This window comes from Rhipicephalus sanguineus, chromosome 6 (genome assembly GCF_013339695.2).
Source record: "Rhipicephalus sanguineus isolate Rsan-2018 chromosome 6, BIME_Rsan_1.4, whole genome shotgun sequence".
Taxonomy (NCBI): Eukaryota; Metazoa; Arthropoda; class Arachnida; order Ixodida; family Ixodidae; genus Rhipicephalus; species Rhipicephalus sanguineus.
The window spans coordinates 147,770,414-147,794,233 of record NC_051181.1 but is presented as its reverse complement, the minus strand read 5'-3'; the positions used below and the strand labels follow the sequence as shown (position 1 = coordinate 147,794,233).

The 23,820-nt window shown below is 45.9% G+C and overlaps 1 protein-coding gene across 1 annotated transcript; it reads right to left on the bottom strand.

Annotated features, from left to right (window-relative positions):
* Positions 1-5,862: 5,862 nt before the first annotated feature.
* On the bottom strand, positions 5,863-23,342 carry LOC119397627 (arylsulfatase B-like). Its single transcript, XM_049416624.1, is given in 11 exon segments — positions 5,863-6,027; positions 8,319-8,391; positions 8,441-8,807; positions 9,342-9,381; positions 9,383-9,636; positions 11,917-12,043; positions 12,770-12,895; positions 15,570-15,680; positions 18,242-18,354; positions 21,146-21,305; positions 23,250-23,342. Coding segments are annotated over 11 exon segments (1,629 nt in total).
* Positions 23,343-23,820: the final 478 nt, after the last annotated feature.

Sequence of the window (23,820 nt, the reverse complement as noted above, 5' to 3'; positions counted from 1 at the left end):
CGTCCGCGAGAATGACGACCACGTGAGGAGGTCTTTCAGCTGTAAGAACGGCCGACGGTGTCAAGAACGCAAGGAAAATCAGGATCATGCTGAAAGAAATGACGAATGTGTTAGAGCTTTCGGCCTCGTTGGTGCTTTGCTCTAAAATAGCAGCTGGGCTAAAAACGTTGCACCTCGCAAAACAAGCAAACAGAAAAAAGAATGGAAAGAGAGAATTTTACATTTATGCCAAGAGGCGGGAGAAGGGATAGAACGTGACAGCTCCGGGGTATGTGATGCAAGGACGACATGAACAGAATCGCATATTACAATCCAGTCAAAACAACAGTTTCCCTGTAGAGGGCTTACGTGAAGGCGCAGCGCTTGCCAGGCGTGCAATTGTGATGCAGTGATCAAATGAAATTCAATATAATTTTATATCATCATATTAAATATCTGAAATATGCACATGTTGAAGCACCAAACCGGAGGGACGAGATCAACGGTAATTGCAATTTGACTGAGAGACATATGACCGCCCCGCCACGGTGGCCTAGTGGTTATGGTGCTCGACTGCTGACCCGAAGGTCGCTGGATCGAATCCCGGCCGCGGCGGTGGCATTTTCGGTGAAGGCGAAAATGTTTCAGGCCCGTGTACTTAGATTTATGAGCACGTTAAAGAACCCCAGGTGGTCGAAATTTCCGGCGCCCTCCACTACGGCGTCTCTCATAATCATATCGTGGTTTTGGGACGTTAAACACCAGATATTACTATTATTAAACATATGACCGCAGAGCATAAATAAATAAATAAATAAATAAATAAATAAATTAATAAATAAATAAATGTACAAAACAATAAAAGCCTATCACGGCAAGAAATGTAACAAAATTTAATGTAACACAAATGGAACGCATAGTGTATAACGGCAGAAATACAGGCAAAAATGCACCAATTCCGGTTCAAGCAGAATAGCAAACTGAGCAATGTGCATTCGTGCATTCTTATTCAAAGCTGTATATGGTTGCTCAATTCCGTTGTTGCTCAATTGGTAGAGCATCGGACGCGCAGTTCGAAGGTTATCGGTTCAGATCCCACCAACCGCAAGGGTGCTTTTTCGTCCACTTTAATTCATTTCAATTTACATCACTATTAATACACTACAGTTAAAGGCTACAATTAATGGTCCCTGTGCTTTCCCTGGCCAAACTGTATGCTGGATTCTTATTCGTCCTGTTACTTCTGCATCAGCGGCTTTGCAATTAAGGTCAGTTTCGCGCCTTGAGCAAATGGAACATCAGGAAAAGACAGACTCCTCTTAAGCACAGTTTTTTCTTAGTAAACTCACACGCCTTTTGAACGGTGCAGTCCAGCAGAAGCGCCCGAGCCTTTCTGAGAGGTGCAAGTCACAGGCAACAGCGCCAGGTTGCCGTCAGAACAGAAGAGTTGTACCTCACCCGCCTATCTCGCGTCACGTGTATATGTCATTGGCACTGGCAGCTGTGTAACACTGTTTTCCAGCTACCCGGTGAAGGACACGCCACTTTACTACTGCCCCGTTACTATCGCCCCTACAATTAATAAGAAGTACACGAAAGCAAGATTACATCATTAATAACTGCACGACGTAAGAACGCTTTTCGAAAGAGGCTTGAAGCGCATTATAAGGTCACCATAACGAGGAGCACTTTATTAGGATCTCTGACGCACGGCAAACGCTTTCCGAGAACCATTTTTAATGACCCTTTTCTAAGACTAACTCATCTTATCTGAAAAGCGAAAAGCGTTTGCTCTTCAGATAAGATAAGTTATTCTTTGAAAAGGGTCATTAAAGAAGGTTCGTCTTTCGAAAACGAAAGTTTTTACTTCTGCACTGTCATAAACCACGTACACGAAATACCTTTATTGCTGGACAGTGCGTGCGTGCGTGTGCGTAGCTGTGTGTTTGAGTGTGTTTGTGTGCGTGAGTGCGTGTGCGTGTTTGTTTGTGTTTTTATGTGTGTTTCTTGTCACGGCTACGACAAGTGCTAAATAACAAGAAACTTGTTATTAATGCGGCAAGAGCCATTGGAGCATACCTGCTTGACATGACCCATGACACACGGCAACTTCAGGGGCCTTTGGACGTCTGCTGGAAAGGGCGTTAACCATGGGTGACACATGGCAACAAATTGTCTCATTTTTGGTAAAAGTTCCTTGCGAAAAGGTTGACATTCGAGCTCCACGGGGTTCGCAGGCAGTGCTTCAGAGAGAGACAGAGAGAGAAATAGATGAAAAGGAAACGCAGGGAGGTTAACCTGGCGCGAGTGACCGGTTTGCTACCCTGCACAGTGGTGGGGGAATAGGGGTAAGAAAGAGGACAGAGAGAGAGATAAAATGAAAACGAAAACACACACACATACACACACACGCAAGACGTTCCAGTCAGAGCCGTTCTGGGAGACCGGTTGAATGCAAAAAGCGCAGTAGCGCTTGCACAGCCTTTTTCTGTGACGTTAGGTCCGGTCGATGGCGCAGGATTCTTTCTTCCGACAGAGTGCGGTCGTCCGATTTGTCGAGCGCGTTGCAATGTGACTGGCTCTGTGAAGAGTACTCGTGCTGCATAGGAACGGCCGACACCGTATCATGTAACCACTGCGGCAGTGATGAAACTATTGAACATATTCTGTGCGACTGCAGTGCTTCAAAATTTCCTTATGATTAAGGGGTGAACCCCCCCCCTTTTTTTTCCCCTTTTTGCCCTCTTTTTTCTTCTTTTTATGCTCGAGAGGACCGTCTCCCCATCCATTCCATTTTTTTAAGAACAGCTGGATGGCCGAAGGACAACATAACAAGGTATCACAACACGAGCCTATATAAATAAATAAATAAATAAATAAATAAATAAATAAATAAATAAATAAATAAATAAATAAATAAATAAATAAATAAATAAATAAATAAATGTTAGCCGGAATTTCCACCCCCATTTGCCTCTCCTGCTTTAAGGCCTGCCTATAAGACGTCCTCTGACGTTCCGCTCCTCAAAGACAGAAATAATATTATCTGGGGTTTAACGTCCCTACGATACGATTATGAGGGACGCCGTAGTGGATGACTCCGGAAATTTCGACCACCTGGGGTTCTTTACGTGCACTGACATCGCACAGTATACGGGCCTCTACCATTTCGCCCCCACCGAAATGCGACCGCCGCGGCCGGGATCGAACCCGCGACGTTCGGATCGGCAGCCGAGCACCTTAACCACTTATCCACCGTGGCGGGAAAGAAAGGAGCTTTAAAACTTAAGACTGTGGGAATCTCACCCATCGCGAGGCTGGCGTGACACGTGCTGCGCGCCAGTGATGCGCGTGGCCCACTCAGGGGCTTTAAAAGCGGCAGCCGTGGCGCGGCCCGGACAGTCGGTGACGGAACGCTGTGTGCGCGGGTGGGGTGTGCCCCGCCGAGGCCAAGGTTAGGGGCGAGTGCGTGTGCCCACGTTATCGTACCGTTTAGCTTTCGCATGGCTTTGTTAGTGTTATTAAAAGTTTATTTTTGAGTTCAACCGGCCACCACCACTTCCTTGGCAGCGCGACGGCGCGAACCCTTCAAGATAAATACAGTACTTATTTATAAAGAATATATGTAACATTATATTATATATTAATCAATTATTAGTATTACTACTATGATAAATGTTAACAATTATAATATTATATTAATAAAAGCTTACTTTGAACAATACCTGGATGAGCAAAACACTGTCTTCGTTCCCTTATCGAGCCGACTGAGCCCATGACGACAGTATGGCGGTACGCCATTTACTCTTTGTGCTTGCAAAACCGAGAGATAGAGAGAGAAAGCTATTTAATGAAAAACAGAGAATTCTGCCGGAGTATGTAAAGGCGCCTACATACTACCCTGTATATATATAGGGGTAAAGGGTTTGAGGACAGAAAGGAGGAGGAGGGCAGGAAGGGGAAGGAAAACAGATCCTATTACTATATCATTGACGCTATATGTCGGGCAGCTGAACAATACCCCCAAACGTCTGCAGTCGTTAGCTACCACAGTTATGACCGCCCCCGTTACGGAGACGCAACGCATCGATGCTTCGTAATTCCATCGCGTCGTCCCCGTGTTTGCACAGGGCAGGAAATATGATTTTAATGGTTCTCTCTATTAAAGACGATAGTCTTTCTTGGGATACTTGAACGCAGAAATTTTGATCCGTCTCTCTGTGTGTCTTTCTGTCTGTCTGTCACACGATTCAGCCACCCGGTCAAAGCTTAAACACTTGCTGAACGCCCAGCCATCTTGAACTGGTAGCGGCGTTCATACTTGTGAACATTGTCGATCAAAAAGCAAATATTACGCATATCTGACACGCAACATCAATACTTAGGTATTAGGTGGTGTGTTCCTTTTCTAGAAAATACATAGACACGTAATTCTAAAGACCCTAGTGTTTCTTTGGCTGCGCTGAAAATGCTAGTGTTTCTTCGGCTGCGCTGAAAATGCGACGCTATGAGCCAGATGCGGCGATTCAACATAGAGGAGGAGGACTCATGTAGTACAGCCAGCAGAAGACTATCGTCTTTCGACGACATTTGCAGCGAAGCACGCAGATACGCGGCCAATAATTTGCCGCATCGTTGTAGCCGGAGGAGGGGGTTTGTGGGGTTTAACCCGGCCCCCAAACCCGAAATTTTTCAATTTCACATGTGTATACATATACATGCGCACATACAAACGCACGAATAAACATACATAAATTATGTTTGAGACTCCAACCCCACCCCTCGAAAAAAAATTCTGGCTACACTACTGATCTACCGTATTCTCGATACGAATTTCGATGCGCAAGTTGGCATCAGGGCACTGCTTAAAGATAATGCAAAAAAAATACGAATAACAGAGAGCTGAGCTTGGCAAGTATTCATTCTAAAAGAGTGGGCGGGCAAACACGGACACAAGAAAAATGTCGAGACACCACAAACGCCGACTAACCAGGTTAGTCGGCGTCTGTCGTGTCTTGACTTCTCTCTTGCGTCCGTCTTTTCACGCACAGTCATTTAGAATCTTCATACGCAGCTGCGCGTATGAACGATCATATCGATCCGAACGAATAAAGTTGATTACGGGGCCATAGCGTCCTAGTGCAGGTGGACAAGGAAGGCGACGAGGACAGGCAACATTCATCTTCATCTTCCTATAACTTGTCCACGTGCTTTCAGCGCTGTGGTACCAATAATTGCCTAAAATCAACTATAGTCGGTTACAGCGTGAGCACAAATGTAAGCTCCGCTTACAGCCGTCGCTGTCCCATCGAGACAGAATTTACATAGATGCCTCATCCAATCGCATTTGCTTATTCACGTGACGTCGAGTGGCTTTCGCGAATTTGAGGTACGTGACTTTTCCATAGACACACGTTCATGCGCCGGGTTATCCATCGAAAAAAAAATGAATATCCTGGCAAATATCAGCGAAGATTCCGACATCAATGCTCATCCAAACGTGATATTTTAAGAAGAGACGACAAACTTTTGTTTGTTAATGTACGTAGTTTTACATTAGCAGCGAAAAAGTACTCATTGTTAGAACTGAAACCACCTATCACGACTCAGAAAAACGGCGGGCGCGCCGCAGTCCCGGAGGAGGAGCTTTTATTTATTTTTAAGTTGTAACCGACAGCATATAAAAAAACCCGTGCTCCTGGATCAGCGACAGCTGCTTCAACGGGGTCGAATCACATCAAAGGCCGCAGGAGCCCTGGACTGAAGTATCCCATCCGTGCAGGCCGTTAATAAATGTTATTTCCTCCTCCTTTTCCTCTCAGCAAAAAAACTGGTGAATACGTTTGTAGATGGGAGGTAATGGGAAGCCGGAGGTCGGGAACATCAAGGGCAGGGACAGGTGCGATTTGTCGTCTGGGCGGCTTGTTTCCACGGTGCCCAGACACAGTCGTTGACGGAAGGCTGCCCCATAGGGTCCATAATGAGGGGCTTCGGTGGCGCTGCGACTTCTGTGTACGACTCCATCTTCTTCGCTAGCCTGTCAACCACCTGCGGAATGAACATGCAGCGTCCAATGACTCTGAGAAATGCATCGGCGAGAATCAAGATATCGAAGATCGACTACGAGGGAAAGAAAAAAGACATGTTGGCGTCAAAATGTGCACGCCGAAAACTGGCCAAACATCAAGAACCGGAGGAAAGGGCGGCCGACTTTCTTACTACACTGTATTACGATGCCCCGCCTAACGTGAGCCAAGCTGTTCTTTGTCCAACTTTTTTATTAGCGAAGCTGTTTAGCAAATCGTTCCTTGTCCGACGAACCAAAAAACTGTCATCATCATAAACGGGTATGTGCCACAGAAATTGGGTAAATCCCACTACTCACCACTGGTTCACTAAAAATAATATTATTATCTACGGCTTAACGTCGCAAAATCACGACATGATTATGAGGGACGCCGTAGTGGAAGGCTCCGGAAATTTCGACCACCTGGGGTTCTTTAACGTGCACCTAAATCTAAGTACACGGGCCTCAATCATTTTCGCCTCCATCAAAAATGCAGCCGCCGCGGCCGGGATTCGATCCCGCGACCTTCGGGTCAGCAGTCGAGCGCTATAACCACCATACCACCGTGGCGAGGCCACTAAAAACGAAGAAGGCAACAGTTAGCCCAACAAATGTGCCACGGAAATTTGGTAAATCCCACTACTCACCACTGGTCCACTAAAAATGAAGACGTGGCAAGTCAGCATTCGTGGCAAGTCAGCACTTATACGTGGCAAGGCAGCACTCGCAAAGAAAATCACAGCATATCCACGGAGTGAATGATGATGAGTGGGCGAAGCTGCGGAGGTTCATCGGTAAACCGTGAATCTTCCGTGAATTCTGCCCAGTACATCATCACCGACATGAGATCGGGTGCGTTTATACTAAAGGTTCGATGAGTTATGACGACTTGCAGCGCACTTTAATTTTACATGTACGCTGTGAATTTTCATTGCTTAGAAAACCATTGCTTAGAAAACATCTGGCGTCTTTCGTTAAGAAGCTGGCGTCTTTTCGTTTTGCTTTAGAAACATCTGGCGTTCTTTTGTTTTGCTTTTACAAAACATCTGGCGTCTTTTGTTGGTTTATTTCATCAATCAACGGCGTTTTGAACAAAATTTTTATTGTTTAATCACGCACAGGAGAAATCTCACCAGGCACTACCTTGGAGGTAAAGAATGGCTGCTAATGGGAATGAGAGACAGAAGAAGTCGGCTTTTAGCTAACGCTGCGAATTTTTTATTGTTCAACAACGCACAGGAAAAATCTCCCACCGGCACCACCTTGCAGGTCAAAGCGTAAGACTGGTTACATACTACGCTACGAGGGACGAACGGGTGTCGCTATAAGGAGCTTCGCCCCTAAAAGTCGAGACTGCTTTTTGTTAGTGTGTTTTTATTACGAGCATTTTCGCACTTTTGCGCATTGCGTTCAGTCAGCCTGATACTAGGTTCGCTCCTGTTCTGTTACATTATATTTGTTTCGTTTATTTGTATTCCGCTAGCGTGCTACCATACACGAAACGCGGATCCAGTTAAGCCTACTCAAGCACCGTTGATTGGCCCCTTTGATCTATGCAATGCAGATGTGAGCCAGGGGCGTAGCCAAGGGGGGTTCAACACCCCCCCCCCCGCCCCCCCAACTCGAAAATTTTCAATTTTGCTTGTGTATATATACACGCGCACACACGAACGCACGCACGAACATACATAAAGTAGGGTTGAAACCCCCCCCCCCCCTCCCCGCCCTCGCAAAAAACTTCTGGCTGCGCTCCTGATGTGAGCCCCATCTTAACGAGCAGCTTCGATCGCCTCTTGCGCACACTCATGTTTAAATAGAGGAGGTCGTGGTTTAAACAACCCGACCTTGTCGCACCGATTCCCAATAGGCAAAAGCCTTAGATGCCTCATCAAACGCGAAAATTGACCGTCGGCGTCAGCACAAATGATGCAAAAAATCATGACGTGATGACGTCACACAACGCCACAATTCGTGACGCCCTTATTATGTCACTATGACGTCACATGATACCGTCATCACATGACATCGTCGTTTAGTCAAAGGTGGGCCGATCACGGAGGTAGTGCAAAATCAGGTGAAGTGCACAAAGCCTGGAATGCCTCCGATCTTGGAGGCAGTGCAAAACCACGTTGGGCGAAAAAAGCTTTCGGAGGGGGGCGGCCGAGGTTCAATAGATCGATTGAGAAGAAAAAAAAGACGATGGCTTTCGCCTTCGAGTCGTGTTAGGCGAATGCATAAAGGACCCAGAGTTTCTTTTTTTTTTTTTTCTTACCGACGGCAGTGTGGAGGTCAGGTCGTTGAGTTCGCAAGGGTCGCTTTCGATGTCGAACAGGTAGCGGCCCTCGCTACGCAGTTTGAATCCCGACTGAGAAATATTTTGCTGCGGCCACTGACACATCTGCGCAACAAGGTCCGTCACTGTATAACTCTTCCAGGGTCTTCCAGGCCAGCGAGGACTTCATCAGTCGGTCCAGGTCTTCCTCCGCGGCCTCCTCGCTTTCAGACTCTGGCATGCCACCTGGTACGGGGACGTGTTGCTGTAGTGCGACGTCGCTGAATGGGTTCGGCGCTTGAGACTTGGGACTCGTGAGTACGATGAGTTTGTGGTTACCGTCGCGGTAGCCCGAAAGCCCAGAAGCAGTGTCGATGTTGATGAGGAACTCGCTGCGAGGCCAAGTGGCGGTACTATCGCTTTTCGCCGTGGATAACGCTGGCCATAGGTCGAGACCATCGATGGTGCCTAGGTCGCTGACGTTACCGCCTGGTGAGACAGAATCGTTATTGCATGGACTTTGCAATTATCAAGCGCTTCTAGTTTCCACGGTCACTGCATTATTATCTTCCTTAATAGTTTCCTCGTCACACTTTTTTAGGTAACTTCTCTAAACGCAAGCCTGGAGACCTAACTCCGGCCAGTGAAAAAAGTTGGAGAGGTGGCCGTCACACACCGCCTGAGTGTCCCCATGAAAAATCAAATTTCACTAAATGAAGTTGCATTTCTCTCTTTTTTTCTCTCTCTCTCTACCACATGTTAAATTTACGTGTCTTACGGTGATTGAGCGTTCACGTTCTTTTAAATCTCTTATCTGCTGCATTACTCCTAGGCCTTGCTAGTTTTCTGTACAGTTAATTACCAGACTGCAGGAATTGCAGGCTCTGTACTTACGTACTTTGGAGAAGGTTCTTAACTGTCCCATTCGTCAAAATAAATCGAGGTGAAGGTTTTTAAAGCATATACTACGTAAACTGCGCGTTCAGCGTCTCTCATAGCTATTGCTTAAGGGTAAGCACTTACCAGCAGCCGAGTACAGAGTGGGCAACCAGTCGACCAAGTGCGAGTCGGGGCAGAACGACCCGGGAGCCAGGCCGGAGGAGCGGGCTCCAGACTACAGCCGGCACACGGACGCCGCCTTCCCAGAGAGTGCCCTTGACGCCTCGCAACGGCCAGTTGGAGCCCGTGTTCGAGTACACACCCCACGGAATTGCCCCATTGTCACTGGTGAACACTATGACGCTGTTGGCGAGCATACCGCGAGTGTGCAAGGCCTCCACGATGCGGCCGACGGCCTCGTCCAAGGCGTCCACCGTACCTGATGAGAGAGACCAGCCCGCGTACACCTTTCTTTTGTTTTCATTGCGATAGCAATTATATGGACAGTCTCGGCTGGATTTTGCCGTCGCCGTCGCCGTCGCCGCCGTCATGCACCGTATATATATATATATATATATATATATATATATATATATATATATCAAAGTCCCAAAGAAAAAGAATTCAGAAAAATGCTTCCGAAGCGCGGAATCGAACCAGCGACCTATCGTTCCGCAGCGCGAGGCGCTAACCACTACGCCAGATAGCGCAGATCCTTCAGGTAGCTAACGGCGAGCGTTATATACACACCCTTCACCGATGGCAGGACTCAGAGACGGCAGGCGCTTATAAGTGTTTCTTCATTACCAGCGAGACGGCGCGAGGAGCGCATCGGCGAGCTCGCTCGCTTCTTCTTATATTTGCGCAAGGAGAACCTTGCCCTTCCGCTGTCTGCTCGCGCGGTTTTCTCGTGGTGAGGGGAAGAGGGTTGTTTCAAGCTTTCACCGTGATGCCGCGCTCATGTTACGGAGCGTACGAAAGTCACTCGAGCTCAAGGGACGCCGCTAAACGAACAAACAGAAGATAAGCGCGAACTATCAAGTGTCACAGCTCGACACTTGAAGCACTCTAGTTTCCTTCGCTGCTTCGGCCGCCTTTGCAACAGGAGCGCTGTTCAAACTGAGAGTATCCATTGGCGAGCCTCACTTCGTATAGCATTAGTTTCTTGCTATCGCATTCATTGCTTCGCCCTTGCGGCGAAACTGTGACTTTTTGTTTAAAGGCGAAAGCCTTAGATGCCTCATCAAACGCGAAAATTGACCGACGTCCCAGGGCGTAGGCGTCTCCCGTCCGCGGCGTCATGAAAAAAAAATCATCATTACGTGATGACTTCACTATATGACGTCATCACGACGCCACAGATCACCAAAATTGTGATGTCACTATGACGTCACCGTGGCTTCACGACAGTATGAGGTCACCACGTGACATCGTAGCTTTATATATATATATATATATATATATATATATATATATATATATATATATATATATATATATATATATATATATATATATATATATATATATATATATAATTGAAGGAAACGACTTCATGGACGCCGGTAGATAATGTGAATGAAGACACACATCGACAAACAAAATGGTTTCTTTACGTTTCGGACAGTATAACAGAAGTGACAGTAATGCTACAGCATATAAAGCCCATGCGTTTTGATTACAATGATCACGTGAGCACAAACATCATGAAAAAAATGGAATGCATCTGCACGAAGTCAATGATGACGAGTGGGCGAAGCTAGGTCCTAAGGTCCATATTGTCTACGTTGTAGTCGCCGACTAGTATAAAGGGTCTGTGCTTGTAGGAGTTTTATATCGTTCTGTTGCAATTGTGATTGATATTAGTCTATTTATAAACCTGATGTTTCAATTTTACGCGGCGCTGTTCTGCGAGCACGGACACCACACAACGGACAAGCCTAGACCCTAAGGTGCTTCGCCCCTAAACAGTGCAACAATCAGAAATGGAACATATCAGTTTGGGCCCCGTATTACGTCCTCGTTATAACAAATCAATTCAGAAGTCACATCACGTGCAGAAGGATTACAGGTAGCACAAGCAGTAAAATTGACTGCAGTCATTGATGCAAGACACTCAGTTTCTCCGCACTTCCATTCAAACAACCTGCGATTGCATTGAATTTAAAGATGAAAAAATAATTCGCGAACTTTCCTGCCATGACGCGTTCGAAAACCAGACTCGAGTATTGTGGCTGTGATGTTGTCAAATGAGCGGCCCATTACGTTAGCATGCTTTGATATTGGAAGGTGAGGAAGTGAAGAGGTATGATCCTTGCGGTTGTTAAACCGATATCGGAAGGGTGTTTCGGTCTCGCCTGCATATTTCATTTTACGTATTGAACATTCTAGGAGATAATTAAACTACGTTACGCGCGTCGCAGTTATAGTCACCAGTTATTTTCAAGCTGAAGTTAGATGCGGTGCTGTTGACTGTTGCAATTTCTTTTATGATGTTTGTGCTCAAGTGATCATTGTAATCAAAATGTATACGCTCAGATGCTGTAGCACCACTGTCACTTCTGTTATTCTGACGAAGTCTGGTCGTCCCACGGCCGAAGCGTAAAGAAATCATTTTGTTTTTCGACGTGTCTTCTTTTTTGCTTATACACTCGTAGACGACTGGTGCGACTCACGAACACTGATACTGTGTTGCTGCTGTACATCATGCTCCACTCACCAGCGAGGAGCGTCCTGTTGCGATCGCCGATGTACGGAAACTTGGCCAGGTTCCTTTCCGGTGCGGCAGTCGTCAGAGTGGTCGTCTCACCGTGCGCCGCTAGAGTGGCCATGTACATAAACAGCGGCTGTAGAGCATACAAGAGTAAGGAGTATATTCTAAACAAAGCGTTTCCTCTGCTTGACTTCTTCTCTATTTTCATAAACAAAACAAGGTCGGCATAAAAAAAAAAACGAGTGGCCTTTTCTACTTTTGAGACCGAGCATTCGTACAGAAACGTTTGTTGTATATCTCAGGGGTCTCAGACACTCGGCGCGCGGACCTTTCGCTGGCGGCCCGGCCCGCAAATGACTGTCTTCGTCCTAATTTTTTTTCTTAATTAGTATGTTCCTGAGCTATACAGACGTAAGCGATCTCAAGCATTATTGTCGTGACGTAACCCATGCAGTCACCATGTGTTTTTTAAAACATAGCCGTGAAATAAAAAACTATATTTCAGAATCGGCGGTCCAGATTTCAGCCATTCTAGAGATCAGTAGCGACATCTTTCTCGAATCCTCACTCAATATCCCCTTCAGAAATGACCTATATATGAGACATGGGAAAGGTCTTTCTTCAAATGGCAACGTTCGCTGACATTTTGTTCAAGCTACTGCCCCCCCCCCTCTCCCTTGTCCTGAAAGACTAAAGTTCGTGATTGCGGACCGCGAGCTGAGGTGAGATTGAGACCCCTGGCCTATCCAATCACTTTGAAATCACTCGTGGCGCCAGATGCTGTGTAGCGCGCTTTGTCGCCAACATATCGATTGCTCCACCCTCGTGCGATGCCTGCGTCAAACGGCGCGAGTCTAACCTTATCTCTGTCGTGTCTGGAGATGATGTCGACCGCCCTGTCCGTGACGAGGTCAGTGTCGTACACGCCGTCTGCATCCTTCACCAGCTCTTCGTCGTCCCAGAAGTGGCGGCCACATTTGTTGTTCTGAAAAATAAATAAATATAAAGCAACAAAGAATGCAAAGAGCACTGCAAGACCCAGTGTCGGCAACGTCCACTGTGTGTCGTTCGTTCTTTCGTTCTTTCGTGTGTGTGTGTGTGTGTGTGTGTGTGTGTGTGTGTGTGTGTGTGTGTGTGTGTGTGTGTGTGTGTGTGTGTGTGTGTGTGTGTGTAGGCAATAGCGAAATTAAACGTTCTTTTTTGTGTTTGTTTGATTGTTTCTCCATGTAGGCGCGCGCTGCACTAACTTTTCGTTCAGGTCGTAAATATCTACGCTGTTTAGAACATCCGAGACAGCGTTTCTTTTCACAGCGAAAGCTGTTATGAGATCACAACGGCCGTTTTCGGCACCGTAGTTGTCCGCCGCCGCCTGTGTCCGTAACCTCTATCGCGCGAAATAAGAAAAAAATATTCAGGATGGAACGGGGTTCGAACCTGGGCCCTCTGCGTGGGAGCCCAATATTCTACCTGAGAGCCATGCCGGTACTTGACACTGCTTTGCAAAAAGGCCCTATACAGGATGCATGTCGGGAAAGAACCCCATTAACATATGTAATATAGCTTGGTAGAATAGTAAAATAACCAGGCGTCACACAACGCGAATTCTGTAACCAGGCGTCACACAATGCGAATTGCGCACCGAGTGGGTCGTGGAATGCTTCCAAACCATTACAAAGGAATCAGCCATAATTCTTCATGGTCATCAGGCACAGCATCAACAAAGTATACATAATGCCTTACAGATGTGTAGCGGGTACCACGGTTCTCTGTCGAATTACGAAAAATGGCATAGTGGCTGCTTCCCCACTTCACTAAAGTTATGATGATATATAGCGTAGTGGGTACCTCGCAATTGTATTTGCATTAGTTGCCAGGGAAGCCCATAACGCCCCCATGATCTACTTCCCCGGGGCCTCAATAAAGTTCTTTCCTCTCTCTCTCTCTCTCTCACGTTAACATATGTTATATAGCGTGTTGGGAGAATGAAAGAACGACCGGGCGTCACACAATAGGAATTGTGTGACGCCCGTAATTACGTAACTTCGCTTAAAGCTTCCAACCCATAACAAAGGGCTCAGCCATAAATCTTCATCGTCATCAGCCACCGCATCAACAAAGTGCACATAATGCCTTGCAGATGTGTAGCGGGTACCTCGCTTCTGCGCAGAATGACGAAGAGTGGCGTAGTCTGCTGTGCTTCCCAACTTCAAAAAAATTATGATTTATGGCGTAGTTGGTACCTTGCAGGTGTAGTTGTATTAATAGTCCCAAGAGAGTTTATAACGGGCTCTAGAAATGCCGCTCTTCCAACTTTCGCTGTGACTGTGCTGCGCTTACCGTGCAGGCCTGGCGTGGTTTTTTTTTTTTTTTGTTTTTTACATCGTTGTAATCAAGTATGTACAGATATCAGGTATTCTAGTAACGCTGGCATTTACATACAGGTGCGCTCGCGCGATTATAACATTTCAGCTGCGACCGCGGCACCCAAGTAGCTGCTGGATTGGTCTAACCCGTCTAACCTAGAAAATTGTGCCACACGCACCACCAAACGTTCTTATTCTAACAGGCATGCACTCGCAGTTAATAGATCGGAGCATTAGATAACCTGCTAAATTATGCGTCACCATCCTAACGTCTGGCCGAGTCTGATTTTTCATACGTGCTGACGACCTCCAGCTTTTCACGTAACACCTATCGTCCAATTCCATCGCCGACAGGGACGTAGCCATAAATGTTTTTCGGGGGGGTGCTCAGCCACACGTTATGCATGTTCGTGCGTGTGTTTGTATGTATGCGTGTATATATACATACGCAAAACTGAAAATTTTCTCTCAAGCAGATTACATAGCGCAGAACCGAACACAGGACAGGAAGACGACGCGACGAGCGCTCGTCCCGTCATCCTCTTGACCTGTGTTCGGTTCTGCGCCATGTATTCTGCTTAAGCGATGACCAACCAACACATCCAAACCTTATCCTTTCTGAAAATTTCCGAGGAGGGGGGGGTTCAACGCCCCCTCCCCCCAATGCCAGTGATCGCCTGGTATACGTGGTACGCGGCTTCCCTTCAATACTATTTTCTGTAGACTGGATTTGCAGAAGTTTTGAGGAAATCTTCAAGAACAGCTCGGGAAGCATGGCTGCACAAAGTGGTTCGCTCTTTTCCTGATGAGCGTTGACACTATTAAAAAAAAAGAGAGAGTATGTTTTACTCCTTTCGGTGAGTCCTGACTTGTCGCGTCTGTGACTCTCTTTAAAGAGACACGTTAACTCTCTTTTGGGTGTCCCACGACTCTCCGACGAGTGTATAATGATATCCACGGAGAGCTCACGTGTCTCTTTAAAGAGAGTCATATACGCTGCAAGTCAAGTCAATCATACAACTATGCAGATATTATCGAAAAGGTCGCGGGATCGAATCCCGGCCGCGGCGGCTGCATTTTCGATGGAGGCGAAAATGTTTGAGGCCCGTGTACTTACATTAAGGTGCACGTTAAAGAACCCCAGGTGGTCGAAATTTCCGGAGCCCTCCACTACGGCGTCTCTCATAATCATATCGTGGTTTTGGGACGTTAAACCCCAGATATTATTATTATTATATTATCGAAAGTAAGTTGGAAAAGCAGCACACTAGAAGCGCTGAGACGCGGGGAACTCACGAAGTTTAGTCCATGGAAGTAGTAGTACTTGGCAGTATTGTAGTAGCCGAAGAAAGTGTCGAAGCCTCGCCTCGTGGGAGTATAGTCGATCCTGGAGTAGCCAAGGTGCCACTGAGATGGAAGAAGACATACGAGAACATGTAGCAAATTTAGTTCTGGCTCAATTGACGAACGAGCGCAGCTATCGTATCCATAGCTGTTCTCAGAAGCATCACATGAGCTGGGTAACTGAAGCGGAAAAGCAACGTGCGGTGTTCACACGCAGCGCGAGCAAACACCAGGCAAATTTCACATATTAATATATAAAGTGCATATAAGGAGCATTGCATAGACCTCGAGTTCGGCTTAGCGTCATTCAGTTGATCTATACTAAGGCCTCAGAGTCATACTAGCTGCAGCAAGATTGGAATGACGCTTCGGTTAATTGGTTCGTTTTCACGATGAAATGAAGTATATATAGCGCGAAAGAACAGATGCAAAAATTGCGGAGGATTCCTAAGCATTATTTTTATGAAATGAGAACACCGAAATCGTTCCTTTAGGCTAGGTTGCTGTTACGCAGGGGTTCGGCAAAATTACATTGCCATAAGGCTACGTCGGTGCATGGTCACGTGTCGCAGACGTCGGTGCGCTTACGCAGTGCGCCGACTATTTCTATGCGCCTTCTTTTTCCCCGTTCGAGTCGGGGCTTCTTCTTCTCATGCGGGCATTCCTCTCTCCTACGACCGCCACGGCTGCAGGGAGTTTCTGAGGTCACGTGCTTTCCGGACACCGCTTCTGCGGGCGCCAGCTGGGCGCGCGCTTTCGCCAACCTCGCCATGAAGCGCTTTCGAGTTAAAAAGGCCACAAGCGTTTGTGGTGCGTTGTCTAACTCTTGTTCTGCGATATGGCTTCATTTGATTAGTTGGATCGCAGTTACACCCGTGAGACAAGGCCAAATAATACCTAGCGCTAAATTTACTTGAGCTCACTGCGAACAAATAAAAAATAAAAAATCACGCCATCTCCCGCTAAAGGGGACCATGAGGCGATGCGAAGCAGCGTTTCGGCATGTCGAGCCCGCGTTTCAGAGGGAGAGCGGAGAGGGGTAGTGTAGAGGGGGAGAGAGGGAGTGGAGAGGTGTGTGGAGAGGGTTTGCGCATGCGCAGTAAGGGTGCTCACGCCGCACACCATCGGACCATCGGTTTGAACTCCGCCATAAGATGCTTCGCATCTAAAAGAAAACACGCACTACCAGCGTTATGGAGAATGTGAGCGAAGACGCACCAGCTATTTAGGGTGTGGACCTGCCAAAGGCATCCGTGAAGTGACAGTCACGTGGTAGATACCGCTTTCAAATATTTTGGACAATGTCCTGCAACTTTTTGGCGCGTCCTTTCCTAACGTCCATTTAAAATGATCATATGTCGACAAAATATCTTCGAAGGCCAAACTTAATCTGTTATGAGAAGCTTTCCGAACAGAAACGCGCGCCAAACATGTAAATATATTGAAATAGTGACGGCGTACTAGTATGCCTACACTGATATACGAGCAATAAATAAATCGTGAAACAAAAGCGTGTCGTCTATTTCCTGCATGCTAAGCCTTTCAAGGTAAGGAAACGCAGATAGAGGATTCAGAAAGCACACTTCACCAACTAAGCGAACGCATATGTGTTGAAATGTGCCAGGACACGAAAAGAAACACACACCACAGCGCCACAGCGCTGTGGTTTGTGTTCTTTCTCGTGTCCTGGTTTTTTCGCACAGCCCATTTTAACATAATGAATGAATGAATGAATGAATGAATGAATGAATGAATGAATGAATGAATGAATGAATGAATGAATGAATGAATGAATGAATCTTTATTTCCACTGAACAGTTGCACAATTCCGACTTAAATGTCAATTTTTCTAAGTAAACTTGGTCCACCCCACTTGCGCTTGGCTCTTGTGCGAGTTACGCAGCTTGCGTACGCAAGCGAGGCCCAAGCCACTCGCCTACCCTAAATTAAAACCCTATAAAAGAGAGTTGTAGTGCTGCGGCCCAAAAGCGGCTTGCGTACGTATGCCTTTGCGTTCCTTTGCATTCTCCTTGGGTGCAGCTGGAAGTACCAAGTAATGCAAGAGCGTGCGTATGCATGGCTTGGGGTCCCCAGAACTAAAACTATCAATAGCCCAGAATAAGCTGTGTCATAGGACGCGAAATCACAATGAGAACACAATTAAAAAGAACACATCTGTCGAACAAAGCTGCTTATCGTGTGCCAGGACATTTGAATTCTACTATATATACCTCTCAAAAGAAAATCGTACGGTACACGGTGCCACGCTATATATACTAGCATTCGTCAGAATATTCCAGCTGGTCATGAAAATATATTAACTTGTCATAAGTCGGCTATTATAGCTAGTTTACTTATTTGTTTTTTGGTCACCTATAATTTTTTTCCTATATTACGGTGGCGCGTCCGGCCACCGCCAATACAATGCGGGACGTGTACCTGTGCCGAAGTCCTGGGCGTGTTTATTAAGGCGTATGTAAACCGGAATGGCATAAAACACCCTTCCGCTTTGTATTATACTTGGCAAGACGCTCTACTATAGTCGTATATGCTGAAAAACTCTCTCATTGCTCTTGACAATCAGCTCTGCTTATAAACAGCCCATACTATGTTTATATGCTTACTTTTCCCAGAGCGTGCGTCTGGTAACCAAGGTCCCTGAGGCGTTCGGCTAAAGTAGGAACGCTGAGGTCCATGCCTCCTGGCTGGGCAGGAAGGAGCACATCGTGCTGCAGACCTGCGAAGTATATGGACCGAATTCAATGCGAGCTTCAATATATATGCTGTCGAGCTCTCAAGGAAAGAAGAGGTTAGTCCAATAAAGAAAACTTAACAATTTATAGGTGAAAATTTAACAGAAGGGTGTGTCCAGATAAGATCGAACACGAGGTCCCGGTCACCATTCCCGATTGTGATGAAATTTACGGTAGGTCTAGGCATTGCACCCAGAACAATGGTTTCGCAGTTAGTTTTGCGAAAAAAAAATTTTGTTCGCCTGAAAAAAAAATATATATAAATTTTGGCCGCAAAAAACGCTTTTCCGCCCATTTCGCGATTTCTGAATTTTGAGCGCACCTAGGGAAAAAACGGTGCACTTCTTGGTCACGATATTTATTCCCCTTAAAGAACAAGTAAAATACAATCTTACGAGTCTATTAATTCCCTTGCTTGTTGAAGCACTTTTGAACAAAAAAATCACAAACGTGCCAAATCGCACAAAATACCTCTATTTCAGGAATTTATTGCTGGAAGCAAGTTAAAGTGAGGATAATGAAAATCGGTACGTATTAACTTTGATACTTTCGCTCTCTTTTAAAATAATTTGCATGGTTTTATCACGCTCCGTTTTACTCGATAATTGGGCTGAAACGTAAGTGATTTACGAAAAACGGCGAATTTTGAAAATGATTTTCTCAAAAAGGCCATTTTTAATTTTTTTAAAAATCCCTCTGATTGAAGTCAAGGACGTCATCTACCATTGTGCAGAAAAAAACGTGGCATTATTTTGGTTGCTGACAAGTTATAGTGCGTCAAATGTGACCATGCCAGCCGAGCGGCCGCGTCGTTCGTTATGGGCTGAAACTCGGATATAAGTTGCTAAGAATACTTGTACGTGACGTAATCACAAATCAGCAGCTCCACACCAACAAATGCGCAGCCCGGTGTCATGGTTAAGCAAGCTTTGTCTTGGGATCAGCCGCTTGACAAACCCGCAGCGGCGGCCGCTCGATGCTGCGGGCACTCACATTACATGAGTACCGCTTCGACTGTGGATAAGCTCCGCTTGCGCGCCAAACTACGCTCAGAGGACAAACGAGAGAAGGAATGCATCACTGTGAAAGTTAAAGGCCGTTAAGTGCCAACAAATGTCATAATATGCAACGAAAACTCTGCCGGCAATTTCTCAGTGAGCGCCTTCAATACAGCACGGATGTATTTTTTTCCCTGCTGTTATGCCCGAAGCCGCATAATATCGTGATAAACGCTCGACTTGCGTTGAATATTCTATCTGCGGACGCCCAACAATACAGTATTGTAAAAGCGGTTCTTTAATGAAGTAAAGGACTTGGACACACTTCTTTTCACAGCCGGCTGACACAAGTGTTCTGGCACGAGATGAACAACTACAGTTTGAGTTGCTCGACCATCGGAAGCACGTATGACAGCTTTCTTTAGATGTCAATGGCTTTCTTTTGTGCCATATGTTGCTCATAGAATGAACCTAATTATATTTAGGCCATCCGAAGAGAAAAAGCAACACATGAGCGCATTACTGGAGGCGCTCACTGGGAAATCGCTGGCAGAGTTTTCGTTGCATACTATGACATTTGTTGGCACTTAACGGCCTTTAACTTTCACAGTGATGCATTCCTTCTCTCGTTTGTCCTTTGAGCGTAGTCTGGCGCTCAAGCGGAGCTCATCCGCAGTCGAAGCGGCACTCATGTAATGTCAGCGCCCGCAGCATCGAGCGGCCGCTGCTGCGGGTTTGTCAAGCGGCTGATCCCAAGACAAAGCTTGCTTAACCATGACACCGGGCTGCGCATTTGTTGGTGTGGAGCTGCTGATTTGTGATTATGTCACGTACAAACATTTTTAGCAACTTATATCCGAGTTTCAGCCGATAACGAACGACGCGGCCGCTAGGCTGGCATGGACACATTTGACGCACTATAACATGTCAGCAACCAAAATAATGCAACGTTTTTTTCTGCACAATGGTAGATGACGTCCTTGACTTCAATCAGAGGGATTTTAAAAAAAATTAAAAATGGCCTTTTTGAGAAAATCATTTTCAAATTTCGGCGTTTTTCGTAAATCACTTACGTTTCAGCCCAATTATCGAGTAAAACGGAGCGCGATAAAACCGCGCAAATTATTTTAAAAGAGAGCGAAAGTATCAAAGTTAATACGTACCGATTTTCATTATCCTCACTTTAACTTGCTTGCAGCAATAAATTCCTGAAATAGAAGTATTTTGTGCGATTTGCCAAGTTTGTGATTTTTTTGTTCAAAAGTGCTTCGACAAGCAAGGGAAGTAATAGACTCGTAAGATTTTATTTTACTTGTTCTTTAAGGGGAATAAATATCGTGACCAAGAACTGCACCGTTTTTTCCCTAGGTACGCTCAAAATTCAGAAATCGCGAAATTGGCGGAAAAGCGTTTTTTGCGGCCAAAATTTATATATATTTTTTTCAGGCGAACAAAATTTTTTTTCGCAAAACTAACTGCGAAACCATTGTTCTGGGTGCAATGCCTAGACCTACAGTAAATTTCATCACAATCGGGAATGGTGACCGGGACCTCGTGTTCGATCTTATCTGGACACACCCAGAATTCTGTCTGGTTGGGAAGGATTCTGTCTGGTTGGGAAGGAACATTTTCAAATGCCCACCTATCATGTCAAATTAAGATTTCCCTCACTTCTGAGCGTCTCTCTTGAATTCACGGGAGTTGAGACTCGGTACGTCGATAAATCGCGACAGCAGGCTGTATAGAAGTGGATATCTTAGCGATGAGAATCCCTTACCCGTCCTGATTGGGTAGAGTCCTGTCAGAAGAGCCGCCCTGGAAGGCGTACACGTCTGCATCGTGTAGTGCTGCGTCAGCAGGACGCCGTGGGCTGCCAGTGCGTCCAGGTTTGGCGTGGGGATTTGATAGCCACCTACTAGACTTGTGTCAGCCCATCCCTGCGCCATGTGTCAGTCGTACCGCAGTCGTGCGGTAGTTGCAAGATGTCGAGGTGGGCTAGTTGGTTCGGATTCATTGTAAGGTATGAAACAACGCAAATACGGAGAGCCACAAAGAAGAATCACCACTGTGTCCTTGCGCTGTGCCACACATTGTAATGCTTGTTTCAGTTATGCGGTTTTACATGCGGCTTGAGATGACGCGGATCAACGCGACGAGAGGCTGCAAATCTAAAGCAAAACGCGTTTTTTTTTTTGTCGTGTTGTTTTTCATCCGTGCGAGAACAAGTAGGTGTCGCCACAATAGCAAGAAAAGGTAACGTAGGTGTTCAAAAAATTCACCGACGATTACGATACTGCCTAATGCGAATTCTGAGCGCAGCTTCGTGTTGGGGAAAGGCCAACTGTGGTCGAAGTTATGGCTTTCCGCAAGGTATCGACTACGCCATAAATCATAATTTCTGTGAAGTAGGACAGTGCCCACTACGCCATTATTCGTCTTTCTGCGGATAAGCGCGGTACCCGCTACACATCTGTAAGGTATTATGTGCCCTTTGTTGATGCTGCATGTGGCTGATGACGATGAAGAATTATGGCTGAGCACATTGCAGTGGGTGGGTAGCAATAAACCACACACTCATAGCGCAATTAGCATTGTGTGATGACTGGTTGTTATTTTACTCTTCTGCCACGCTATATATTACATGGGTTAGAGCGATTCCTTGACCGAAATGACACCTGTATAGGGTCTTTTTGCAAACGAGTTTCAAGCACCAGCGTGGCTCTGTGGTAGAATACTCGACTGCCACGCAGAGGGCCCGAATTCAAATTGAATTCTGGGTAACTTTTTCTGATTTTATTTTTTCATGTCTATTGGTTACGCCACGGACGGCGACGCCGCTCAACGAAGAAACGGGCGCCTAAGAGCTGCGCTCTAATAAACGAGTCTTCAAAGACAAAATATATGCGCAGCTAATTCTTTATTCGGATTCATAGACCAGCGGTCAAGTGAAACTTTTAGGACATCTATCTTCCATCACAAAACGAGCGGAAATTGCTGCCTTAGCACGAAAGTGCACAGCATCAAATTTTCTCAACTCACCATCTTGGAATTGCACGAAGAAATGTAAAACATTCTATTTGACTAAGTTTGACTATTTGACTAAGTATGGTGACAAAACAACCATAATTTACAAACAGCGCAACTGCAATGGCTTCAACATTCAACCAAGTGGCACGGTACCAGATTGGTGCCACGGCTTGAAGAGGCTAGTAAACTTATAGGCGTTTGAATAGCGATGTTTAGTAATCGAGTCGTATACGACAATTCCAGAAAAAGCGTTCTTGCAATACTGAATCGAAGATTGGGTATATTAGTGTCGTGGGTGTTCACTGGGCACATCTTCGTTCTTCATGCAATAAGCAAACAGGGAAGGTCGTTGAAGGACACCCTGCTTTACTGGTACGTGTGACATATGCGAACGCCCACTCGTTCCTTACAGAAATGGCCAGCAGCGCGGCCTCCAACTCTTGCGGCTGTGATGGCACTATTGAACATCATCTGTGCCACTGCCTATCTTTTGAAGGAGCTTACGCATAATTGCGAGTACGAGGCTACAAAAACCTTATGAAGTTTCTCAAAGGCGACCGGACTTCTATGAACGCTTGTGAACCATTAGCGTATGTACCGTACGCTCACATTCCAATGCCCCTGTTAGTTTTCTTACCCTTGGTATTTTCTTACCTGTTCTATCTACTATTATATCTCATTGTTAATTGCAGGGTAGCAAACCGGGCACGTACCTAGTCAAACCCCCAACCCTTCCCTCTTCGTTTCTCTTTCTTTCTCTCTCTCTCTCTCCAAGGACAGGGTAGCAAATCAAGAGGCACCATGCTCTGTTTAGCTTGACGAGGCATTGTAAAAAACGCAAAGACCACACTTACCACATCGTCCGCTAGAATAAAGACCATGTGAGGAGGTTTTTCGGCGGCAAGAACGGCCGACGGTGTCAACAATGCGAGAAAAATCGGAATCATGCTGAAAGAAAAGGCCAACACAATTGAGCTTTCGGCCTAGTTGGTATACGTTGCCCTCGAAATAGCAGCTGGGCTAAAAAGGTTGCACCTCGCAAAATAAACAAACAAAAAAGAAAGAATGGAAAGAAAGAAATATACATATGTGCCAAGAGGCGGGGGAATGAACAGAATGGGAGAGGTGCGGGGTATGCGATGCAAGGACGACATGAAACGAACAGAATCGCGTATTAAAATCCAGTCAAAACAACAGTTTCACTGTAGAGGGCTTACGCGAAGGCGCAGTGCTTGCCAGGCATGCGATTGCGATGCGGTGGTCAAATTAAATTCAATACAATTTTATATCATCATATTAAATATCTGAAACATGCAGATGCTGAAGCTCCAAACCGGAGGGACGAGATCAACGGTAATTGCAATTTGACTGAGATGCACACAGAGACATATGACCGCAGAGCATAAATAAATAAATAAATAAATA